This window comes from Copadichromis virginalis, linkage group LG23 (genome assembly GCF_057382275.1).
Source record: "Copadichromis virginalis isolate Kocher_CV1m ecotype Utaka linkage group LG23, C_Virginalis_male_GT1.1, whole genome shotgun sequence".
In the NCBI taxonomy this organism is placed as follows: Eukaryota; Metazoa; Chordata; class Actinopteri; order Cichliformes; family Cichlidae; genus Copadichromis; species Copadichromis virginalis.
Window position 1 is genome coordinate 17666935 of NC_140639.1, and position 22004 is coordinate 17688938.

A 22004-nucleotide genomic window follows, 5' to 3' on the forward strand; every position below is an offset into this window, starting at 1 on the left:
AAAAACGTCATCAGTCATGAAATTGGCCTCCTTAGAGCCCGGACCTCAACATTATTGAAGTTGTGTGTTATCATCTTGACTGAGAATGAAACAAAAGGCATCCATCCAAAGAAAAGCTTTGGATATCTTTGAGGATACCTGGAGAACACTTTGTGAAGTTCAAGTTCAAATTAACTTTTTTTTTTTTTTTTTTGGCCTGTCCCGTTTGGCTCTTTTGCCATCAGAATTGTTGTCTAAAGGCAAAGAAAGATGCCCAACGGATTTACTTTACCAAACTGACCATCCCAGCCTTGCCGTAATGGTCCATTTGATTCACCTTTTATTGTTTATTTTATTTTCACTTACTGAATACGGGACAGACTTGACTGGGGGAAAGAAGGGGAGAAAGAAAGAGGGAAAGAGAAACAGCTGAGAAGAGGGACGGGGGAGAAGGGCAAGAGACAAAAACCAACAGAACGGGCAGAGAAAAAAAAATGCATATATCAATCACCTGGATCACCTGCTGAGAAAGAAAAAAGAAAGCAAGCAGAAGAGAACAAGAGTAATAGAATAAACAACATCACAATGATATATGGGAATATGACAGCAAATACTAAATGTTAAACATTATTGTGCAGCACATAAGATCAACAGAACACAGTGTGCTTTGAGGTAGGAGCCAAAAAGGGTGTAGTTTGTGGGTGTGATCACCCGTGTGTACACCTGTGAGCATGGACGCGCTTGTTTTTTGTTTTTTAAAAGGTTCCTTCATGTAATAATCTGCTAGAGGGTGTGGGGGGGCCACAGCCCCGTCCTCCAGGGCATGAAGCAGGTGTGGAGGAGATCAAAACTCCAGACATCCAGAGGCCCCCAGAACACAAGAGACCATGGAAGACCAACAGAGGGGCAGCTGCGCCACTGTCCCGGAAAGAGCTGAGGAGAGTCCCAGATGAGGGCTCACTCAGCAGCCGCGGAGCAGAAGCCAGGGGGAGTTGCAGTGACGCGCCCGTGAGCTCCGCCGGCAGCCAGCTGCGCCTGAGTGACCGAGCCCCAGGCCGAGAGGCCGGGGGCACCCCACCTCCGAAGTGGCCCGAGCGAGCCCCAGGCTCCAGGCCCCGATAAGCGGCCGCCAAGGAGTGAGCCGGTGTGTACCTGGACGCCCATCCCCGGACACAAAGAACCACCAACGCACCGATGTCTGAGGGGGTCCGCCACTGGCAGGGGAAGTGGTGGTAGGGGGAGATAGGCCTCCAAACCTTGGAGGGCCTGAGATGTCCCCAGAGAGGTGGCGCCTGACACCCAACCTGACATATAGACACAGACATACAGGCACACACAGATACAAACATCCATTCCCACCCTCATGCTCTCATATGCACTTACTCCACACTCAACCAATGTGGAGACAGACATAAAGAGACGTTGTACACACGATCACACTCCCCAAGCGTACTCTACGAACTGGGTCTAGGTGCCCCCGCCCCTGGAGGGGGGAACTGCACCCAGACCCAGGTGGTGTTTCCCTTTTCCCTGCGGTGGGGGGAGGCAGACCGCCCCGACTCCGCAGCAGCGGGAAGGCTCCACACTCCAGACCGCAGTCGGACGGCCAACTCCTCCTCCTAGTCCTAGCCCCCCTGCTCCAGCAGGTCGCAGAGAACGGGGGTGAGAGAAGACTCCGAACCTCCCTCCACCCGCTCATTGTAATGTTGATGCATGTGTGTTCTAAGGTGCATTTAAAACCCAGGAGGGCTTGGAGCTACCTGCCAGAGAGCAGCAGGTAAGCGCATGGTCCCTCCTGCTAGCCCTCAATGTCTACGTGTATTTAAAATTGAGAGGTGGGCAACGATGCCAGGGGTGGGGTGTACACCCTGATGGTACTTTGGACTCCGTGTATCGTGCCCACCCCCAAGATCCTATATGTATGTGCAATGAGAGTGTGAGTAATGTGAATGTCTAAGTTGTGGGATAAAATTGAGGCAGAGGCAGCCAGAAGGGGACAGAGGGGGGGTAGCCTCCTCTGCAAAAAAAAAAAAAAAAAAAAAAAGTTCAAATTTATTTATATAGCACTTAAAACAACAGGTGTTGACCAAAGTACTGTACAATACAATGGGCAAGTCATTAAACATAAAAAAAAAAACAGAATAGTGTTTTAGAAGAGAAAATCATTAAAAAAGTGAATAAAATCATAACGTATAATAGTAACAAACTCATGATGAATCAAAAGCCAGAGAATAAAAATGGGTCTTTAGATGACTTAGTATCCAGTGTTGAGGAGGATCTGATATGCAAAAGCAATGTATTCCAAAGTTTGGGGGCAGCCACAGCAAATGCCCGTTCTCTGTGTTTTAATCTGGACCTAGGGATAATCACATGAAGAAATTACAAAAACGAGTTCAGTCTGTGTAGAAGAATAACTGGACGCACAAATTGTTCAGTTTTTGCCTTATTTACTTTGATTTCATATATATTTGCTTATGTTTCAATAAATCGCTCCACCTTCCCATTTCCCTAGCAAAACATGAAGAAATAATTGATGGCTCAAGACTTTTGCACAGTGCTGTAAGGATTAGTGTGTGGTATGGAGCAGCCAGTAAGTTCAGCCTGTTTGTTAGCACTAAACACACTAAATGTGTCTGTATGGTTTATCTTGCTCACCAAGTTTGCTGTAGTTTACAAAACAAACAACACAAAAATCAGCTGGTGGCAAAAGTACTAATGTACATGATGTAATGTTCATCACAAGGTTATGTGTCAGACATTGTTTGGCTTAGACACATTAGCTGGCACACTGGTATCTACAGATGATTTCACTGCTGGCAGAAGCACAGTGACTGTAGATGTTTAGCAAACCGTGTTTACTTTTAACCACAGCAGTTTCGTGAAATGTCAGCACAAATCACCTGTTTTCTTTACCTTATCCAGCTTCACATCCTATAAGCGTGAAGCCCACTTCCATTTCGGCACTATGCTAAAAGTGCATATAGCACAGTTCTTGCTGTATTGCTTAGCCGTCTTAAAGCAGTGAGCTCCGTCAACTGTCATCAGTCACTTTCTTAATGATCCCACATCAACACAGAAAAGCTCCACCCTTCCACCTAATGGTGCGTGTGGTGTTTAACTTTGGGTGATAAGTTTATAATCACCCAGTACCAGAATCTGAAAAATGAGAAGTCCTTCTCTGCAACCACAGTATCAACTCATCACTGCTGTACTGTTTGATTTTTAGATTGTGCCATCCCATCTCATGTTCCGTGTTTTCAGCACGTGCTGTTCATACTTCCAGCCACAAGGTGCCACCAGAGTCCTTCAGAGCTGCATCTATGCTTGTTTTGTTTTTTTGTGTTTTTTTTTTTACATCTTACATCCTTGTTGGGAGCTTGCTCAGCAACAAAGGGAGCACGTAACACCACAGAGGGCAGGGCTGGTTTATTATGAGGTGTGGCTATGGCGCGCTAAAATGGAAATCTTTCTGGTTGTGGTGTCAATGTGTCTCCTTCTGTAAATAGAGCCGTAAATGCAGGTTCACTTAGGTTTAAGAGGGTGCACAAATCAAAAGATACAACTCATAAATCTTTTTCTACTATATCTTAACTTTATTGATGTTAGATTCAAGTGTGACCCCCACACCACTAATATTTTACCAGATTGTGATTTTTAAAATATAGATAAGATAAGGAGATACGGTACACCAAACCTTATCTTCAGTTATTATCCTGAAATATCTGTCAACAAGTGATCACTATATAAATTTAAACTAGCTCATGTAATGTCACCTTATGGCCACAGTGAAGGCTCCAAAACACACAACACACACAGACTACTACTCAAAAGTGTGGAGGTGTGTTTAGGGTCATTGTCTTGTTAAAAAATAAATGATGGTCCAACTGAACACAAACCAGATGGGATGGCATGTTGCTGCAGAATGTTGTGGTAGCCATGCTGGTTCAGTGTGCCTTCAATTTTGAATAAATCCCCAACAATGTCACCAGCAAAGCACCATCACACCTCCTCCATGCTACACGGGTTACTCATCAGACCAAAGCACAGATGTCCACTGGTCTAATGTACATCCCTTGTGTTTCTTGGTCCAAACAAAGTATTTCTGTTCTTCTGTAGAGATGTGTCTGCTACTGGAACTCTGTGTGGTTTTTATCTGAGGTGCTGTTAACTTGTGATTTCTAAGGCTGGTGACTCAGATGAATTTATGACTCTTGGTCTTACTTTCCTTGGGCTGGCCTCATGTGAGCCAGTTTTGTTGTAGCTCTTGATGGTTTTTGTGACTGCACTGGAGGACACATTCAAAGTTTTTAATTTTCCAGGCTGACTGACCTTCAATTCTTAAAGTAATGATGGACTGTCACTTCCCTTTACTTAGCTGATTGGTTCTTGCCATCATATGGATTCTAACTGTTGTCAAACAGGGCTGTCAGCTGTGTACCAACCCGACTTCTGCACAACACAACTGATGGTCCCAACCCCATTACGAAGGCAAGAAATTCCACAAATGAACCCTGACAAGGCACAGCTGTGAAGTGAAAACTATTTCAGGTGACTACATCATGAAGCTCATTGAGAGAAGGCCAAGGGTTTGCAGCACTGTCAACAAAGCAAAGGGTGGCTACTTATAGGAATCTAAAATATAAGACATATTGAGAGTTTTTTTTTTCCTTTGCTACATAGTTCCATATACCTTCATTCAGTTATTCATTTATCCAGAGTAGAAGTTTATTCCCACTGCCAGAATAGTTATAAAACAAGCCAAATTAATTTCAAAAAAATGTTTCAAAATTGTTTCTATAATTTCTGTTATGTTACTGCTTGGTTAATTTTATGTTTTAAATATTAGTAAAATGCGCCACCCAGTGGCTGCTTTAAGTAAATATTTTTATGACAGAAGAAGAAGAGCTAGACAGAAAGTTGATGTTTTCTCTATAGTAAGACTCCCCAGCCACTTTAATAAGTACACCTGCACATGGCAGTAATTCAATGCATTTAGACAGAGTCCCTGAAGTTCAAAGTGAGCACTAGAATGGGGGAAAAATGATTTAAATGACTTTGAACATGATTGTTGGTGCCAGATGGTATTCAGACAGGTTGATCTGACTCTGAAAAACTCAAAACTGTATTTCTTTTTTCTTTAACAGTGTTGTTTCTATTTTGTTCAAGTGTCTCTTTCTTGTGTAATAAAAGAGGAAAACAAGTTTTCCTTTATCATGCTGTGCTGTTTTTTTTACCGTGTTTTTAGAAATTACTTTTATCTGGCTCTTATGTTTTTAAGTGGTTCTAATCCAGTAGGCTTTTCTTACACGATGATCTCTAGGCTTTACAAAGATTGGTGTGAAAAAGAGAAAATATCCAGTGAGCATGTTGATCCCAGAGGTCAGAGGTCATACTGCTTTAACTTCATAAGAAGGCAAAGTAACTCAAATAACTATTCATTATAACTGAGGTATGTCGAAGAGCATCTCTGAACACAGCATGTAGAGCCAGGTATCACTGCTGTCAGGTAAGAACAAGAAACTCAGGCTAAATTTAGATGGCCTCACCAAAGTTGAACAGTAGAAAATTGATAAACATTGTCTGATCTGATGAGTCTTGATATCTGTTGTGACATTCTGATGATGGAGTCAGAATTCAATGTAAGGAAATGAAAGCATGGCTCCATCCTGCGTTGCATTATGAGTTGAGGCTGGTGGTGTGGGGGATATTTTAATGACACGCTTTGGGTTCCTTAATACAAGCTGAGCATGGTTTAAATACCACAGCCTATCTGAGCATTGCTGCTACTGTATCTATCCCTTAATGACCACAGTGTAGCAATCTTATAGTACAATGGATGCTTTCAGGATGATGTCACAAAAGCTCCAGTCATCTCTAACTGGTTTCTTGAACCTGCAAATGAGTCCACTGTACTCAAATGGCCTGCACAGTCACAGTCGATCTCAATCCAGCGGAGTACTTGTAGGGATGTGTACAGTAAAGTGTACAGAGCATACTCCTATTGGGACCATTTCCTGCTGTGAGGACTTTGACCTTAAATACTTTACTTGTAACAATTTTAATGTAACATTTTACAGTTTGTTTTGTGCTTTTCCTTACATAACACTTAATAATGATAACTTTTGTGATGGCATATATAATCTATTTAAAATTAACTTTATCAGAAGGGCCTCTTGATTTGCTCCGCCCCCTCACTTATCCAGTACATGATCTCGAGCCTATCCGTGCTGACAGTCATCAGTCCATTACAGGACTATATAATAATATTGTTGTAAGGCCTTAAATGATATTAAATCACATGTGACTGCAGTCCACCCAACCTGCGTCTATCATATCAGACAGGACCAGGTTGCATTTGCGTTAAAGAACAATATATCAACCCACTGCATCTAGCTAATCCGTGTATTCCCTTCATTGTGTAAGTGCTGGCCTCAGCAGTATGCTACTAGAGCCATGTGTCATAATGTGTTCATGAATCTGAAGTTTGTTCTCCAGCCTCTTGCGACTCCAGGCTTATCAGTCTCAGTCAGACACTGTGCACTTTAATAATATGATTACAGCCACAGCAAGCAATACTGTGATTACTGCAACTCATGTAAACACCTGGTTATCTTACATGCATTAAGGTAGTAATCATAACTGGATTCCCAGGCCTGGATTACGTATCTTTTCTTTTTCCAAATGACTTTTGGCATGGCGGCAGCTCAGTCTGTTTCCTCTCAGAGTTTGGATTCGGAGCACCTCAATTCCTGAATCAAGGTCTACCAAACTAACTCTTCCCTGCTGTGTCAGAAATCATAATATGTTTACTTTCTTCTTTAATTGTCTCTTTTCTGTTAAGTTCAAGTGCCCCTTTTAATCTTACTTCTTGCAGGAGGAGGGCAAAAGTTTCCTTTTACCATGCTACGTTTTACCCTGTTTTTAGAAGCTAAATTTACAGGGCTCATATTTATTTCAGTGGTTCTTGTCTATGCCTTGCTGACCTAAAAGTACCATACTGTTCTAATTAAGCACTTACCAATGTTTTTTGTGTTTCCTAGAGTTTCAAAGCCATTTTCAGACATGTGCTGCACTCCTTTCAACATTAACTTATCTGTGAGAACATTTTTGTGTGTGTCAGATTAGACACTAAAGTGATCTTAACCTGCCTGGGTTCCATACCACATCTTTGTGATGTCCACTTGAGTCAGTTTGTACCAATGTCAGAGGACCACAGGTAACTGTCTGATTAATTCAAATTCAGCAAGTGGATACGGTGTCCAGCCCAGTCTGCCCAGGCACCACACTCACCAAAATCAAACTGATTATTTCCAGTAGAATAACTATTAGTGATAATGAGGTATTCCAGATGCCCATACCTAATTCTGCAGATATAATCCTGAGCTTGTTGTAAGAATTATTGTGACATCTATTTTTTCTTTTACCCAGAAATATCCCAAAATAAAAGAATCAGATAATTTTATTTGTAGTAAAACAGATTTTTTTTTACTGCATTTTAAGATGTATGAACTGATAAGAACAAAAGTTTGACTCTAGTCAGCCAGCAAAATGGAAAACATATTTAGAAACAAGCTTTATGCAGTTTTCAGATTTCTGTTCCTGTATCCAAAATAGCACATATTTAGACAGTTGAGGTCTAATTTGCATATCTAATAAAACAATTTCAGAACACTGGTAAAGAAATAATGATGTTAATCGCCATTATCCACTATGATCACGATGATGAAGTTTCATAGTGATATATGTTAAACATTTACATTTTTCATTGTATTTTTTTTTCTTCCTTTCTGTCCCTTCTGGTCAAAGGGTCTTAAAGTTTCTCTTTATAGTTGTGTAACCTCACCTTGCCGTATAAAACCTACTGAGACGACTGAAACTGTGAACTGGCACTTACGTAAATTCTTTTATTTTATTTTTCACATAAACTGAAAAATTATTTACTTTTATCACACTGGATTTTTAACCTCTTTTTAAAAACTTTAATTTTCTGAACTTTCCACAACAGACAAGACCTTGAAATAACCTACAGCCCTCTCTGTCTTCAGTCACACTCTGGTTTTTAAGAAAGGTGAAGCGATGTTTATCACCAGCAACTATTTAATTTCTTCTAAATACAACAGCCCTGACGTGCACACGTTCTGAGGATTTTTATGATTTAGTGGTTGTCTATTCATATTATGCATGTGTGTGTTATTCATATTCTGGAGACATTAATCTGTTTACAATCATTTCGGGACCAACCCTGCTTGAAGTGGCAAAAAGCAACGTCCATACATTTTAATACAGTGAGCATGACTAAATGCAATTTAGGCTTTATTTACTCCTAAACTGAGGTGGCCAAATATTATAATAATATTATTGCATTTATTATAATGAATTTATTAATGCAAGTCAATGTAAGAACCTCTAAAGATGATCTGATGCTATACATTAGTTACTTGTATGTATGCATTGAAGGGGAAAAAGAAAGCATTTTTACATCCTCTCTCATAAACAAAAAAGTTATTTTTGCTAACAAACATTAAGAAAACATATAAAAGAAATACTACGTTCTATAAATATTACAGTTTACAGTAAATCTAAATTTTTGACATGCAAACATTTTATGTATATAATGCAGAGTTTTGGAAACTACCTCTAAGCTGCTGCAAAATGTAGTAAAATTACTTGTATCCTACTTAAGTGGTCTAGTTGTTTATGAGTAACAGTTTAATAGAGTACTTCATATCCATGTCCATATTTGTACTCTTGCACAATTCACAATTTAAGTCTTTATAATAAATAAAAAAAAGTACTCTGCTGAAACACACTGTTTTAGCTTCCCACAATTCATCCAAAAAAAAAAAGTTTTGGCCTCATGCTGAAATAAACTGTTCTGACTGACAAAGATTTAAATGAAAAGAAATGCTGTTTTCGCTACTTATTTGGTGATCAGCTACATTTACCTATCTACAGCAACAAATAAAACCAAGACAGAGTTTTACAGAAACAGCTCAAATGATTTAAATGTGAGTTCTCACAATTTTTGTAGAATGGAGGTCTCAGAGGGGTGCTGGCCCAAGCTTTGAGAGGCCTTTCTTTGGTTATTTACTTTTCTTTTTTGCCAATGTCAATACCACGCAATATTTTGACTGATGTTTACGGTGCAGTAATGCATTAGGATGTATGTCTCTCTGTTTCTTGAAGCAAAAATATGGTTGCATGTTTTACAAAGTGACTGTCACTAGAAGGTGGGCAAACATGTAACATTTAATGGTTTACAACCAAAACCTTGTTTATAAATCTTATTGGGTAATTGTGAAGTGCCCCCCCACACCCATTTCTTTCCCTATTTTTGTGCTTTTATGTTTATTTTCTAGGTAGTTATTTGTCAGCACCCATCACCACTACATCAATATATTATATGCTAATTGTTTAACTTAAAAATGATCACTTTTTCACATAAAAGAAGAAGTGCTCTTACCTGTACCCTCTTAAAACACGGAGAGTACTCATTCCAGATACACACAAAGATTTTAAATATCTGTAGTTAACACACAAAAAAAAAAAAAAAAAAGGACGGTCCAGTTACTTTGATCATAATTTAGACTATGTGGAAATGTTTCTAAACTGGTTCTAATAAACTGATTCTGAGGCGTGCTATAAGCTAGGACGTGGCGTGGACACTTCAACTATTCTTCTAACAAGACTATACCCCAGACCAAAGAAACTACCATGCATCCCTCACTGAGAATGTCCAACAGGTAGCCTGGTGATTTGAACTGAGGCCAGTCAGCGTTCATCATAACATAATAATCCATCAGATGGTGAGCGGTTTTCTCCAGACAGTAGGAAATTATTTCTTCTGAGCTTCTTAGACTTTTATTGATTACTTGTGAGCCATGGTCACAGTGGATACCCCTGGACATTGTTTTCCTGCTTCTGTGGGAGGGGTCATTTTGACCCCTTCTGGTGTTTCAAGTGTTAAAGGACTGAAGAGGAAGAAGTTTATAAGAAATAATTTAGAATAGTTTAAAACAGCAACACTGAGGAACCAGGAAACAAGACCCCAAAACCAGGATAAAGAGGTTCAATGAATGTGGTGTTGAAGGTGTGGAGGTGGATCAGAGTGTCAGAGGAGACTCTGTAGCAGGACAGAGTGCCAGCAGGACAGTCCACATACACTGCTACTCTGTTAGAGATGTAAAAAGAGGAAAAGGAGGAGGAGGAGATTGGTGTTTGTTTGTTATTGTGCCAGACACGAAGAGGACCATCATCACAGCAGCTCAGACTCCAGGACTGATCATTGTTTCCAAACCCACAGTCATAACTACGTCCTTTCCTTCTGATTCTTCTGTAACTCACTGATATATAAAAGTTTCCTCTCCACTCGACCTCCCAGTAACAGCGACCAGTTAGATTGTTTGTACACAGCAACTGGGACCATACATCAAATCTGTCTGGATGATCAGGATATGACTGAACCTCCTCCACATGTATCACCTTTCTGTTGTTGTCAGACAGTTTGAGGTTTGTGTGTAGTGTGTTTGTATCAATTGTGAGTTGACAGGAATCTGATGGAGAGAACAAACACAATCCAGCTGCAGTTATTGATTCATCACATGTTCATTGATGGACACTTTAATAATGACTCCTGACATCAGAGATGTGAAGTGATGTGACAGTTTGAAGATGGTTGAATGTGTACTGCTTTGTTTTCATGAATCACATTAAAAACACACTTACACTTCCTCAGACCTGGTGTCAACCATTGGACACCAGCAGGCTCCACCCTGAAAGGAACAGAGGGGGATCAGACCAGCACAGTCTCTTTCAGCATGCACACATGGACATTACATCGCTCTCATACACATACTGTTAGACACTGATAAAATAACAGTCCAACATTTCATAGTATTTAACAAGTCTTTTAGTTAAACAACAACAGTCACAAAGTGATGGAACAAAATTCATTTCTGTAACTCACACTGCTTATCAACCAGTGATTTCATCTAGAAATCAAAAATCAGACTGACTGACTTGATTCTGAATTAAGCTTGATTAACACTTCTGAGGCATATCCTAACTTGTGTTGTAATCAGAAAGTCTTTTTAGCCCCTCACTGAAACCTTCCACATCAGTCATTGTGGTATATATTTACCAGACGTGTAGTTACACTTCTGAGAAGGTCAACATCAGGTTAACTTAAGGTTGGGGCTTGGGATTAAAATTAGGTTATTGCTTAAGGTATTATGGAAATCTGATGCCAAAGTATAATTCACGTGCAACACTGCAAGGGAGTGTACTGTTCATCTGAAGGGAAATTAGTCTGTGGAAACAGGAGGTTTCTTTGGAATGGATTTAGAAGAGTTTTCATCTTTGATTCTTTAAAAGTTGTTATATTAATTACTAAGACAGCGACAACTGGACATGGTGGATTTATCATCAGCTCAGTGTCATAGTGTCCATGTTCGTAGTGTGCTCTCACCTGTCTCTTGTTTGCAAGTAGCTCCCAGTGTTTCCTGTACCTGCTTTGGATTTCTGTTTAATTGACATTGTGTTTCCTGATTTTGAGTTTTGTATTTGGGCCAAAAAACGCTCCTTTTTGTCATTTCCTTTCTGCCTCTGTCTCTTCCACCTGGGTCATCTCTATTTTTATTTATGTAGAGCATTGTTTATAGTTTGTATTGGCTTTTCAAAGCACATTGTGACCTTTGTCTCTAAAAGCAGTAGAAATACATAAATGTAATACTGCAGGGTTGTTTGACTTTGAATCTACAGAAAACATCTCAGTGTAGTTGTCAGCTTCTACACACCTCTCACTATAAAATTTTAGTCTTTGTTTTTTTTTTGTGATCAAGGTAGGACAGCATAATCTCCTGTTTGTAGTAAACTTTGAATAATATCCCCTAGGTCCCTCTATACTGAAATTAATCTAATCTTAATCAGGACCAAAGGGATATATGTATTTAAGTACAGCACTGTTAAGTGTACTGAGATATATATTACTTGTTTCTACAACTTAACCCTGAAGATATTGTCCTTGGAGACCTCCTACGTTAAGATCCCTCACTGATCATTTTCAAGTGTGTTTTTCTTGTGAGCAAAATGTTCCTGATTGTGTGATTGTTTATGTCACATCTTCCTGAAACAAACAGGAAGTGAGTGCAGAGCACAGAATATGTTTCCAGCTCTTCTTTCTCTATCAGACATTCTCGCCATACCTGAGAGTGTCCAGTCTCCAGTGTGGATCCTTCAGTCCAGCCAACAGCAGTTGCATTCCTGAGTCCCCAATATGATTATAGCTCAGGTCCAGCTCTCTCAGATGGGAGGGGTTGGAGCTCAGAGCTGAGGCCAGAGAAGTGCAGCCTTCTTCAGTGATCAGACAGCCTGATAGACTGCAGACACACAAAACTAAATTATGAACAATTCTGTTTGTGAGATACAATAACATATATCCATTTTTATCAGTTCACTTTAATTTAGCTTTATTTAAAAGAGAAAACTACCAACAGCCAACAACATTCATCTGAAATTGTTTATCAGTGTAAGATAAACAAGAGAAGACAAAAGTAAAGGACATGAAGTAGTGACATAAAAAAAGAATCTGGAGTGGAAAGAGGGGAGCGGAGACAGACGGAATGGGAAGTGGACCAACAGCCTTATAGCTAGGGCTGGGTATCTTCACTGATTTCTAGAATCGATTCGATTCTGATTCACAAGGTCCCGAATCGATTTGATCCACAATTTGATTTGAATCGGGAAAATTTTGCCTCAGACAGTTAGAAATATTATAATTCAGATCAGTACATTTACATATTTTTATATCTATAAAAAGAAAGCTGACACTTGCAAGAGTTTATCAAAGGTGTAAGTATCACAGCAGATGCCTTTGTGTCAAAGAAGCTGAAGATAAAACACAGAAAAACATGAACGTGATTTTCCTGGCCTGGGATTTTATGAAAATATTCTACAGTAGATCAAAACGAAAGAAAACCATTGATCAACATATGAACATTACCTGATGCTGCTGAAGTGAAGCAAAGCAAAGTTACAGAGGTTTTATTGGAGACACAGCCAAGTGTTTTGCAATTTTGCATAATTTTAAAAAGTTTTAATTTGTTCAGTATTGAACAGCAAAAATTAGGTTTTCTTTTCGGAAGTAAGTAAAAAGGAAAAAAACAGCGGCTAACAGCGCTGTAAACAACGGTAGACTTGTGCGTAAAAAACAAGCGAATAATACAGAAAACGTATTTTTAGACTTGAAACTGTTCTTGAAGTACACTGAGAAAGAGAGAGAGAGCTGTGCATGAAGTGGGATTTTATTGTGGTGGAAGCAAAACAGCAAAATTAAGAGGGAATTCATAGCGATGTTTATGTGAAGCGTAGTTTGGATCTTCTTTTGCTGCTGGTTCAGTCAATATTGTTTGGAGAGAGATAAAAACCTGCAGCTTCAGAATCAGCTCAAAAAGGGTGTAAACACAAAGCGCGGACCTGCCGAAACATCAGAATCCGTGAGCTGTCGGCTTTCAGCGCTGCTTCAAGCTTTATTCATAGTTGTCAATGTTTAAACGAGGCATGTGGCCAATTTAGAATAATCATTCCCTGGAGCCCCTGGAGCAAATTCACTCAGGTACAGATAAAAAATGTAAAACTATTTTTAGTATAAGTTAATTAGGGCGTTTTTTCTCTAAATATTTAAAAAATTCAATATTTGAGAGCAGAAATTTGATCATTTGGATGAAACGAGAGAAAAAAAGAAAGCTCTTTTCTTTTCTAAAGACAGATAAATGTGACAACAATGCCAGGAAAAAAAATTCAAAAAATAATTCTCATATATGGAAGTGGATGGAAGTGCTGCTGAAGTGAGACTCAGATCAGATAAAAATCTAATTTCAAGAAATCAGATTGTAGAAAAATGTATTCTAAAACTGCTCTTTTTGCAATAATATATTTTATATTTTAAATGATCAGTGGAAAAGTTAGAATGCTGACCTGAGAGTTTCCAATGTGCAATATGGACTCTCTAGTCCATGAGCCAGAAGCCCCACTCCTGAATCCTGCAGGTCATTGTTACTCAGGTTCAGCTCTCTCAGACTTGAGAACTGGGAACTGAGAATTGAGGACAGTGCTCCACAGCTTCTCTGTGACAAGTTAGAGTGACTCAGTCTGAAAAATAAAAGACAAACAATAAAACAAATATGGTGCAGTATGAAGTTTAGCAATATTTAGTCCTCTTTCTTTAGAACAGTATTTACCAACCTTTTGGAGCCATGGCACATATTTCACATTAAAAACATGACACAGCACACTACCAAACAAAAATGTCACAAAAAGTATATTTATAATTTTTCCCCATGCACCAGGCATAGCGGAATTGGCTCAGTTTGCCCCCAGTATACCTTTTTTGTTTTCTTCTGACCACTACTCATGCTAGGGCCTTTATCTGGGTTGGAATTTTCTTCAGGACCCAGGTCAGACTGACTACTTTTTCTTTTCAAATATTTATCTATTGCTATGACACGCTGCATTGTCTCACTGACAGCGTGAATATTATGTAATTTCTTCTTTGTCTTCTTCTGTTTTAGTGGCAATTAGAGCAGGTACTGGTACTGCCCTCTAGTGGAAGAAAATGTAATTGTTCTGCCTGTTACTCGCGCCAGTTGCTTAGAGTACTAAACAGGTGGAACAAAATAATCTTCGTGGCACACCTTTGTGCCATGGCACAGTGGTTTGGAAACACTGCTTTAGAAAACCTTAACACCAAGCTAAGATACAATAGCATGTCGATGACCTTGGTCAAAATATTTAATTGATTAATTTTGACAAAGAAAATGTTATTTGATCTGACCTCAAATTACTCAAGTTAGAGTTCCGACTCTGCAGACCAGAAGAAAGAAGTTTCAGTTCTGGAGCGCGCAGGTTGCTTACACTCAGGTTCACCTCTCTCAGACTAGAACACTTGTAGCTGAGAAATGAAGACAGAGATTCACAGCTGCTCTCTGAGAGGTTACAGATGCTTAATCTGAAAATGAAGACATGAACAATACAAATGACTACATTGTTATAATGCAACCAGGATTAATAGTAATAATTAGTCCTTGCATTTTAAAGAATCCTTATTGTCTTGTGCTGTGCAGGTTAGACGTGATTTTTTTTACTCTAACTTACATAAAAAATGTAAATGTTTTAATTGGTTAATTTTGTCAATTGATTAAAAAAACAAAACATAATATTATCTGACGTGAGAATATTCAGTTTGCAGTGTGGACTCTGCACCACAGCTAAAAGCTTCTTCACTCCATAATCCCCGAGGCTGTTGGTACTCAGGTCCAGCTCTTTCAGACTACAGGACTGGGAACTGAGAACTGAAAACAGATCTTGACACACCCTCTCTGAGAGGTTACAGCTGTTCAGTCTGAAAAAACAAACAAACAACCAAATATAACAACTTTGACGTAAACACAAAAGGTTATACCTTGTCCCTAGACAGGAAAATCTAATAATGTCTACATATATTACAATTCATGGTCAGGTGAAAAACTTAACTATAACTCTAAAAAATAAATAAATAAAACACTGAAATGTTCTTGGTAGAAACACAATCATATTGATATATCTAGACTGAAATTAGTGAGTTACTGGTAGATTTAGTGAGCTCAGGCTCAAGTGCAGGCTAGTTGGGATTCTCTGGCTCTGGTTCATGTTCAGGTGATATGGGAGCCTTAGGCTTTGGCTCAGGCCAAGGTTCAACTGACACAAGAACCTCATGTTTGGGTTCCAGTTCAGGCAGTGGCATGGTGACCACAGGCGGCAGCGTCGAGTTCAAAGGCAACACAGGATTCGATGGAGACTCCAGAGGCTAGGGATGCTCAGCAGTGCATCTGGCTGATATTAAAAGCTGAGGCTTCTGAGCCAAGCAATGAAAACTCAGAACTCTAGGTTGAAGACCCAGGACCACTGTGGGTTAAAGACCCCAAAACATGTCACCCTAGTAGCAATTTCTGTTATCAACTATAAATGAAGTATTTGATTTTTTTTTCTGATGATCATTAAGTTATATCATTTTTTAAAAAGGAGGCAACACCATTTACACTCTTCATGTTACAAATACAGGGATTAGTACATATTTACGTACAGAGCTTTGTTGGAGGCTTTGACCACTGGCAGCAGCCTCAGAAGGGCCTCCTCTGAAGCAGAGTATTTCTTCAGGTCAAACACATCCAGATCTTTTTCTGATGACAGTAAGATGAAGACCAGAGCTGACCACTGAGCAGGAGACAGTTTATCTACCGGGAGGCATCCTGATCTGAGGGATTTTTGGATCTCCTCCACTAGAGAACGATCATTCAGTTCATTCAGACAGTGGAATAAATTGATGCTATTCTCTGCAGACAGATTTTGACTGAGCTTCTTCTTGATGTACTGGACTGTTTCCTGATTAGTCTGTGAGCTACTTCCTGTCTGTGTCAGCAGACCTCGTAGGAGAGTCTGATTGGTCTGCAGTGAAAAACCCAGGAGGAAGCGGAGGAACAAGTCCAGGTGTCCATTTGGACTCTGTAAGGCCTTGTCCACAGCACTCTGGTGGACATGCTGTAGTTTTGGTGCATTAAAAAATTTTGACCACCAGGACGATGTCTGTTGTTCTTCCAGCAGATTGACTACAGAGTTGATGAAGGTCAGATGGACATGAAGAGCAGCCAGAAACTCCTGAACACTCAGATGGATGAAGCAGAACACCTTATCCTGGTACAGTCCACTCTCCTCTTTAAAGATCTGTGTGAACACTCCTGAGTACACTGAGGCTGCTTCGATATCAATGCCACACTCTGCCAGGTCTGATTCATAGAAGATCAGGTTTCCTTTCTGTAGCTGATGAAAAGCCAGTTTTCCCAGAGACTCAATCATCTTCCTGCTCTCTGGACTCCAGTGTGGATCTGTCTCAGCTCCTCCATCATACTTGACCTTTTTCACTTTGGCCAGAACCACCAGGAAGTGGATATACATTTCCGTCAGGGTCTTGGGAAGCTGTCCTCCCTTTTTGGTTTTCAGAATATTTTCCAGAACTGTAGCAGTGATCCAGCAGAAGACTGGGATGTGGCACATTATGTAGAGGCTTCGTGATGTCTTGATGTGGGAGATGATCATGCTAGCCTGCTTTTTTTCTCTGTATCTCTTTCTGAAGTACTCCTCCTTCTGTGGGTCAGTGAATCCTCTGACCTCTGTCACCATGTCAACACAGTCAGGAGGGATCTGATTAGCTGCTGCAGGTCGTGTGGTTATCCAGAGGTGAGCAGAGGGAAGCAGGTACCCCCTGATGAGGTTTATCAGCAGCACATCCACTGAGGTGGACTTTCTAGTGTCAGTTAGGATTGTAGTTTTGTGGAAGTCCAGAGGAAGTCGGCACTCATCCAGACCATCAAAGATGAACACAACCTGGAAGTCTTCAAAGCTGCAGATTCCTGCTTCTTTGGTTTCAGTAAAGAAGTGATGAACAAGTTCTACCAAGCTGAACCTTTCTTCTTTCAGCACATTCAGCTCTCTGAAAGTGAATGGAAATATGAACTGGATATCCTGGTTGGCTTTGTCTTCAGCCCAGCCGAGGGTGTATTTCTGAGTTAAAACTGTTTTCCCAATGCCAGCCACTCCCTTTGTCAGCACTGTTCTGATTGGTTCATCTCTTCCAGATGAGTCTTTAAAGAGGTCTTCTTGTCTGATTGTTGTTTCTGGTCTATCTGGCTCCCTGGATGCAGTTTCAATCTGTCTGACCTCATGTTCCTCATTGACCTCTGCAGTCCCTCCCTCTATGATGTAGAGCTCTGTGTAGATCTTATTCAGAAGGGTTGGGTTTCCTGCTTTAGCAACCCCCTCAAACACACACTGGAACTTCTTCTTCAGTTTAGATTTAAGTTTCGGCTGACAATTTTGAAGAGCCTCTGAAGTAAAAGAATAAATATAATTAACAGCAGATCAAAGTCAGTTCTAAAGTAGTCCAAACAACATCAAAGAAAGAAGCAAGACTTAGTGAGTGAGTGCATTACATTGCCAAAAGTATCCACTCACTCATTTAAATGATTGAATTTAGGTGCTCTAATCACTTCCATGTCCGTGTGTATAAAACTACGCATCTGGACTGCTTCTACAAACACTTGTGAAAGAATAGGTCCAACATGCTACCACGATAGCATATGTCCCATATGTGGAATAAGTCCTGTTATGAAATTTCCTCACTGCCATCTATTAAAAAAGTGGAAGTGAATGGGAATGATAACACTTCAGCCACAAAGTGCTAGGCCAGGTAAAATCACAGAGTGGCATCTGCCGATGGTCAGGCATATAGTGTGTAGTGGTGCCCAACTTTTTGGATAGCTCCAAATTTCAAGCGGCCTTTAGCTTAGCTGAAACACAGTGCATTGAGAGCTTCATGTAATGAGTTTCCATGACCAAGCAGCTGCAAGTTGTTCTTCAGGAGTTGGGCTCAGCCCCTTAGTTCCAGTGAAAGGAACTCTTAATGCTTAATGCATGCACAATCACCCGGGTAAGTTAATCCCCAAAATTTAGTACTGTTCATCTGAATGTAGCATTTTCAGGGGGACTGAAAATGTTGGTTGCTAAATGAAGAGGTTCCTGTCTCTTCACATCCTTTCTGTGTTTGGTTTGTTATATTCTGTACACTTGTTTTACCCTAAGGTCATGAAAAACACATTTGGCTTCATTCAGTAAAGTGATGCTCAGTCTGGAGTGCTACAGATAATCACAAAACTGTTAGGAATCTTTAAGTTTATAAAATTATATTGGGCTTTGTGGCTTTTCATAGGTAAGAAATGCCCACATGTCCAGGCTAAACAAGTTTCCAGTTCTCTGGGCCACTTCTTCAAATTTTACTCCCAAAATTTATCACATAAAGTGTCATAATGTCCTCCTACTGCTAACTCAGCTGTTTAAAAGAAGCATCTTAAGGAATGCTCAGCAATTCACATTAAATTCCTACTTTAAATGGGAATAGGGATCTGTCAATTGTTACTTTTAAAATTGAATAATTTTTCTTAAAGGATTTCTGAAACACTCAAGTCACATGAATGAAACTTGGACGTTTTTTAAGAATCAATTAGCATGGTTTTAACAATTAAATACGACTGGCCTTAAATATAACTAAAGTTTTCAGACAGTGGTCGTAGTATGTATTTCAAAGAGTGATTCTGAGTAGTCTATTTTAAGTTAAACAGATATGTAAAATAAATTTGTTAAATATTCTGGTATAATATAATACTAAAGTATAATAATTTTGTTTATCTCTTTAAGTACAACACACAAAACAAGTACAACATTTATCCTATTCTGCCGTATTATTTTTCAGTTCGTCAGTTTCAACATGTTGCTAAGCAAGTTTGTAGTCAGACTGGCCATAGATTTATGACGGCCTTCAAAATTACTCCACAGCACTTCAAAAATGTTTTCTTTGTGAACAACACTTTAACAAATACAAATGTATGACAAAGAATGATGTTCTTGCCCTCTCCTTTTTCTTACATTGTATTGTGAGGGTTAACTCTCTCACATCTCAATAAACCATGCAAAGAGACCATTCTTGCAGAAAAAAAGTGACCTCACCTTGTTGAGCAGATGGATCAGAGTATAAACGCAGCTGAGAGAAAAGAGAGAGATCTATAGTCTGAAGATATCTGATCATTGTCCTGCTGGCTTTGTCCCCTTTCTTCCTCACTGTGTCGATGAAGCAGCGTGCCTTATCTGCTCTGACTGGGTTCTTCTCCAGTATCAATTCTTTCTCCAATTCATTTAAAACACCGTCACTTACAAGGGCCTCCAGGAGCTGTTTAAGGATTTCTGTTGACACCCTCCAAACAAAGGCTGACCGCACCCTGGCAAGCTCCTCCTCTATGGGAAAAATAAAAACACGTAAACATGTCTATCACTCAAATGTTTAAGCATGTGCCAAAGAAGGGTTGAGCCAGGTTGCAACACATGTGGATGAATTGAAAGAACTGAATTGAATGAATGAATGAATGAATTGAATTGAATGAATGCTTTATTGGCCATATGCAGGTTGCCCCGCAGAGGAATAGGACCCCCCGACTTACACAGACAACAAAGACATCACATGGGAATACAGTCGGAGATCGGCAGCGTTACAGAGAAGACACTGAAAAAGTACACGACAGTGGGAAAAGTACAAGAGGAAAAAAAGAGACCTCTTCTCACGCTGGGCACCTGTGGGAAGACAGCATGAGAACAGGAAGCAAAAAAAAACTCCTCTGCACAGAGAGCACATTAATGTCCACATCACAACATTAGAGCACGTGACAAGCCACAGGGGTTGGATAGGGGGGTGGGGGGTAATCCGAAGGAACACAGCAGTCGTCCTACACAGCACTACCATTTCAGAGCGGCACGCAGACCCGCCGTCTTCCCCCACAGGAAACAAGCATCGAAGGCGTTTGGAAAGGGAGGGGGATGAGTGCGTGCTTATCAGTGTAAGTGTATGTGTGTGCGTGTCCAGAGTCCAGCTGAGACAGTGTCCTTCGCTGAAATGTAATGATGACCATAAAAGTGTTTTAGGCAAATACATGCATATTTACATAAGAAGATGTAAATGCTGTTGGATAAATGAATAAATAAAAAAACCAAAAAAATAAGAAAAGGTATCTACCTTGGGTCTATTAATCAATAGATCTCATCAGAAAAACCACTGATCTCCTACCTGCTAAAGAAGCTGCTTTGATTGGTGGTTCTTTCATCATATTTCTATAAAAACATGAGAAGATGATTTTACCAGAAGAAACAGTGAACACAGTCATGTCTCACATCATATGAGCTCAGGTAAAAACTTAGAACAGCTTCTGACTACAGCGGAAAAGGAGTTAAATATATTAAAAAACTGGTTTGATGTAAATAAGTTATCATTAAATATAAAGAAAACAAAATTGATTATTTTTGGCACTAGACAAATGAAAAATGTATCTAAAATAAGGGTTAATGGAATTGAAATTGAAAGAGTGTACGAAAATAAATTTCTTGGAGTGATAATTGATGATAAGCTGAGTTGGAAGTCTCATATAAACCACGTGAAAACAAAAATGTCAAAAACCATTGCTATTCTCTATAAAACAAAGCATGTCCTGAACAAAAAATCATTATACACACTTTATTGTACTCTGTTGCTTCCATATATGACTTACTGTCTGGAGATATGGGGTAATGCATATAAAACTGTCATGGTCCGTGGTCCTGTGTCTGTGGAATGCGTGATGCTCGGGTAGCCACACCCCCGGGCTGGGCCATCACCAACACACCTGCTCTCCATCACGGTGATTACACGGAGATCCACTTAATCCGGCGCTGACGGATGCTCCACGCCAGTCCGTTAGTCATCCCCACAGTGGTAACCAGACTTCCACGAAAAGTGTGCATTCTCTTCTGCTTGGAACTTTGTTTAACCTGCCTACTTCTGTCCAGGTTTCTACTCGGCGTCTGCTACCTGCCTGTCCTCCGGCTCAACTGGATCTCGCGGTGCTCACCTGGCCCACTCGCCATTCCCACGGACTTCCTGCCCCCACGGACTGCCACACTTCCCTCCCGAGCTCCCACGGTCCCGTTCTATCGTAAGCCCCTACTCTAACTCAGTCCTGATATGTTTTCCCCGCTTCCTGGCTCCCTAGTAATCATCTCCCCTTTCTATTGCAGCCCCCCGCCGTCCCGATCCCGGCTTCCTCGTGTCATTGTTTCCCCGGGTTTTTAGTTTCTGTTTTGCTCTCTAATTTCCCCGGGTCGCCTTTCGTTGTTTCAATAAAGTGTCTTTCTGTTAGCTCGGAGTCTGTGCCTGGATCCTTTCGTGCCCGCGCGCCACGGCCCATGACATAAAACGAACACTCTTCATATTTTCAAGTTACAAAAAAGAGCTATAAGAATTATAAACCAATCAAACTATATAGAACCAACTAACATTTTGTTTATTAATCTGAATACCCTGAAATTTTATGATTTAGTTGAATATAAAATGGCACAGATAATGTATAAAGCACAAAATA

General features: G+C 40.0%; 1 protein-coding gene across 1 annotated transcript; it reads right to left on the reverse strand.

Moving 5' to 3' along the window:
- Positions 1-7434: 7434 nt before the first annotated feature.
- Positions 7435-19849, reverse strand: LOC146680562 (protein NLRC3-like). Its single transcript, XM_085447194.1, has 8 exons — positions 19570-19849; positions 16097-17894; positions 15203-15376; positions 14810-14983; positions 13954-14127; positions 12183-12356; positions 10705-10751; positions 7435-10532 (listed from the first exon to the last, which is right to left on the reverse strand). The coding sequence occupies exons 1-8, from the start codon at positions 19646-19648 to the stop codon at positions 9991-9993; spliced, it is 3162 nt and encodes a 1053-aa protein (XP_085303320.1). The 5' UTR covers positions 19649-19849; the 3' UTR covers positions 7435-9990.
- Between the last annotated feature and the right edge of the window lie 2155 nt (positions 19850-22004).

Coding starts and splice junctions, on each gene's coding strand:
- LOC146680562 (XM_085447194.1), bottom strand. CDS start 19,648: ATGATCAGATATCTTCAGACTATAGATCTCTCTCTTTTCTCTCAGCTG. Junction 17,895..19,569: donor TGATCCATCTGCTCAACAAG/GTGAGGTCACTT, acceptor CTTTTACTTCAG/AGGCTCTTCAAAATTGTCAG. Junction 15,377..16,096: donor AAAGCCTCCAACAAAGCTCT/GTACGTAAATAT, acceptor TTGTTTTTTCAG/ACTGAACAGCTGTAACCTCT.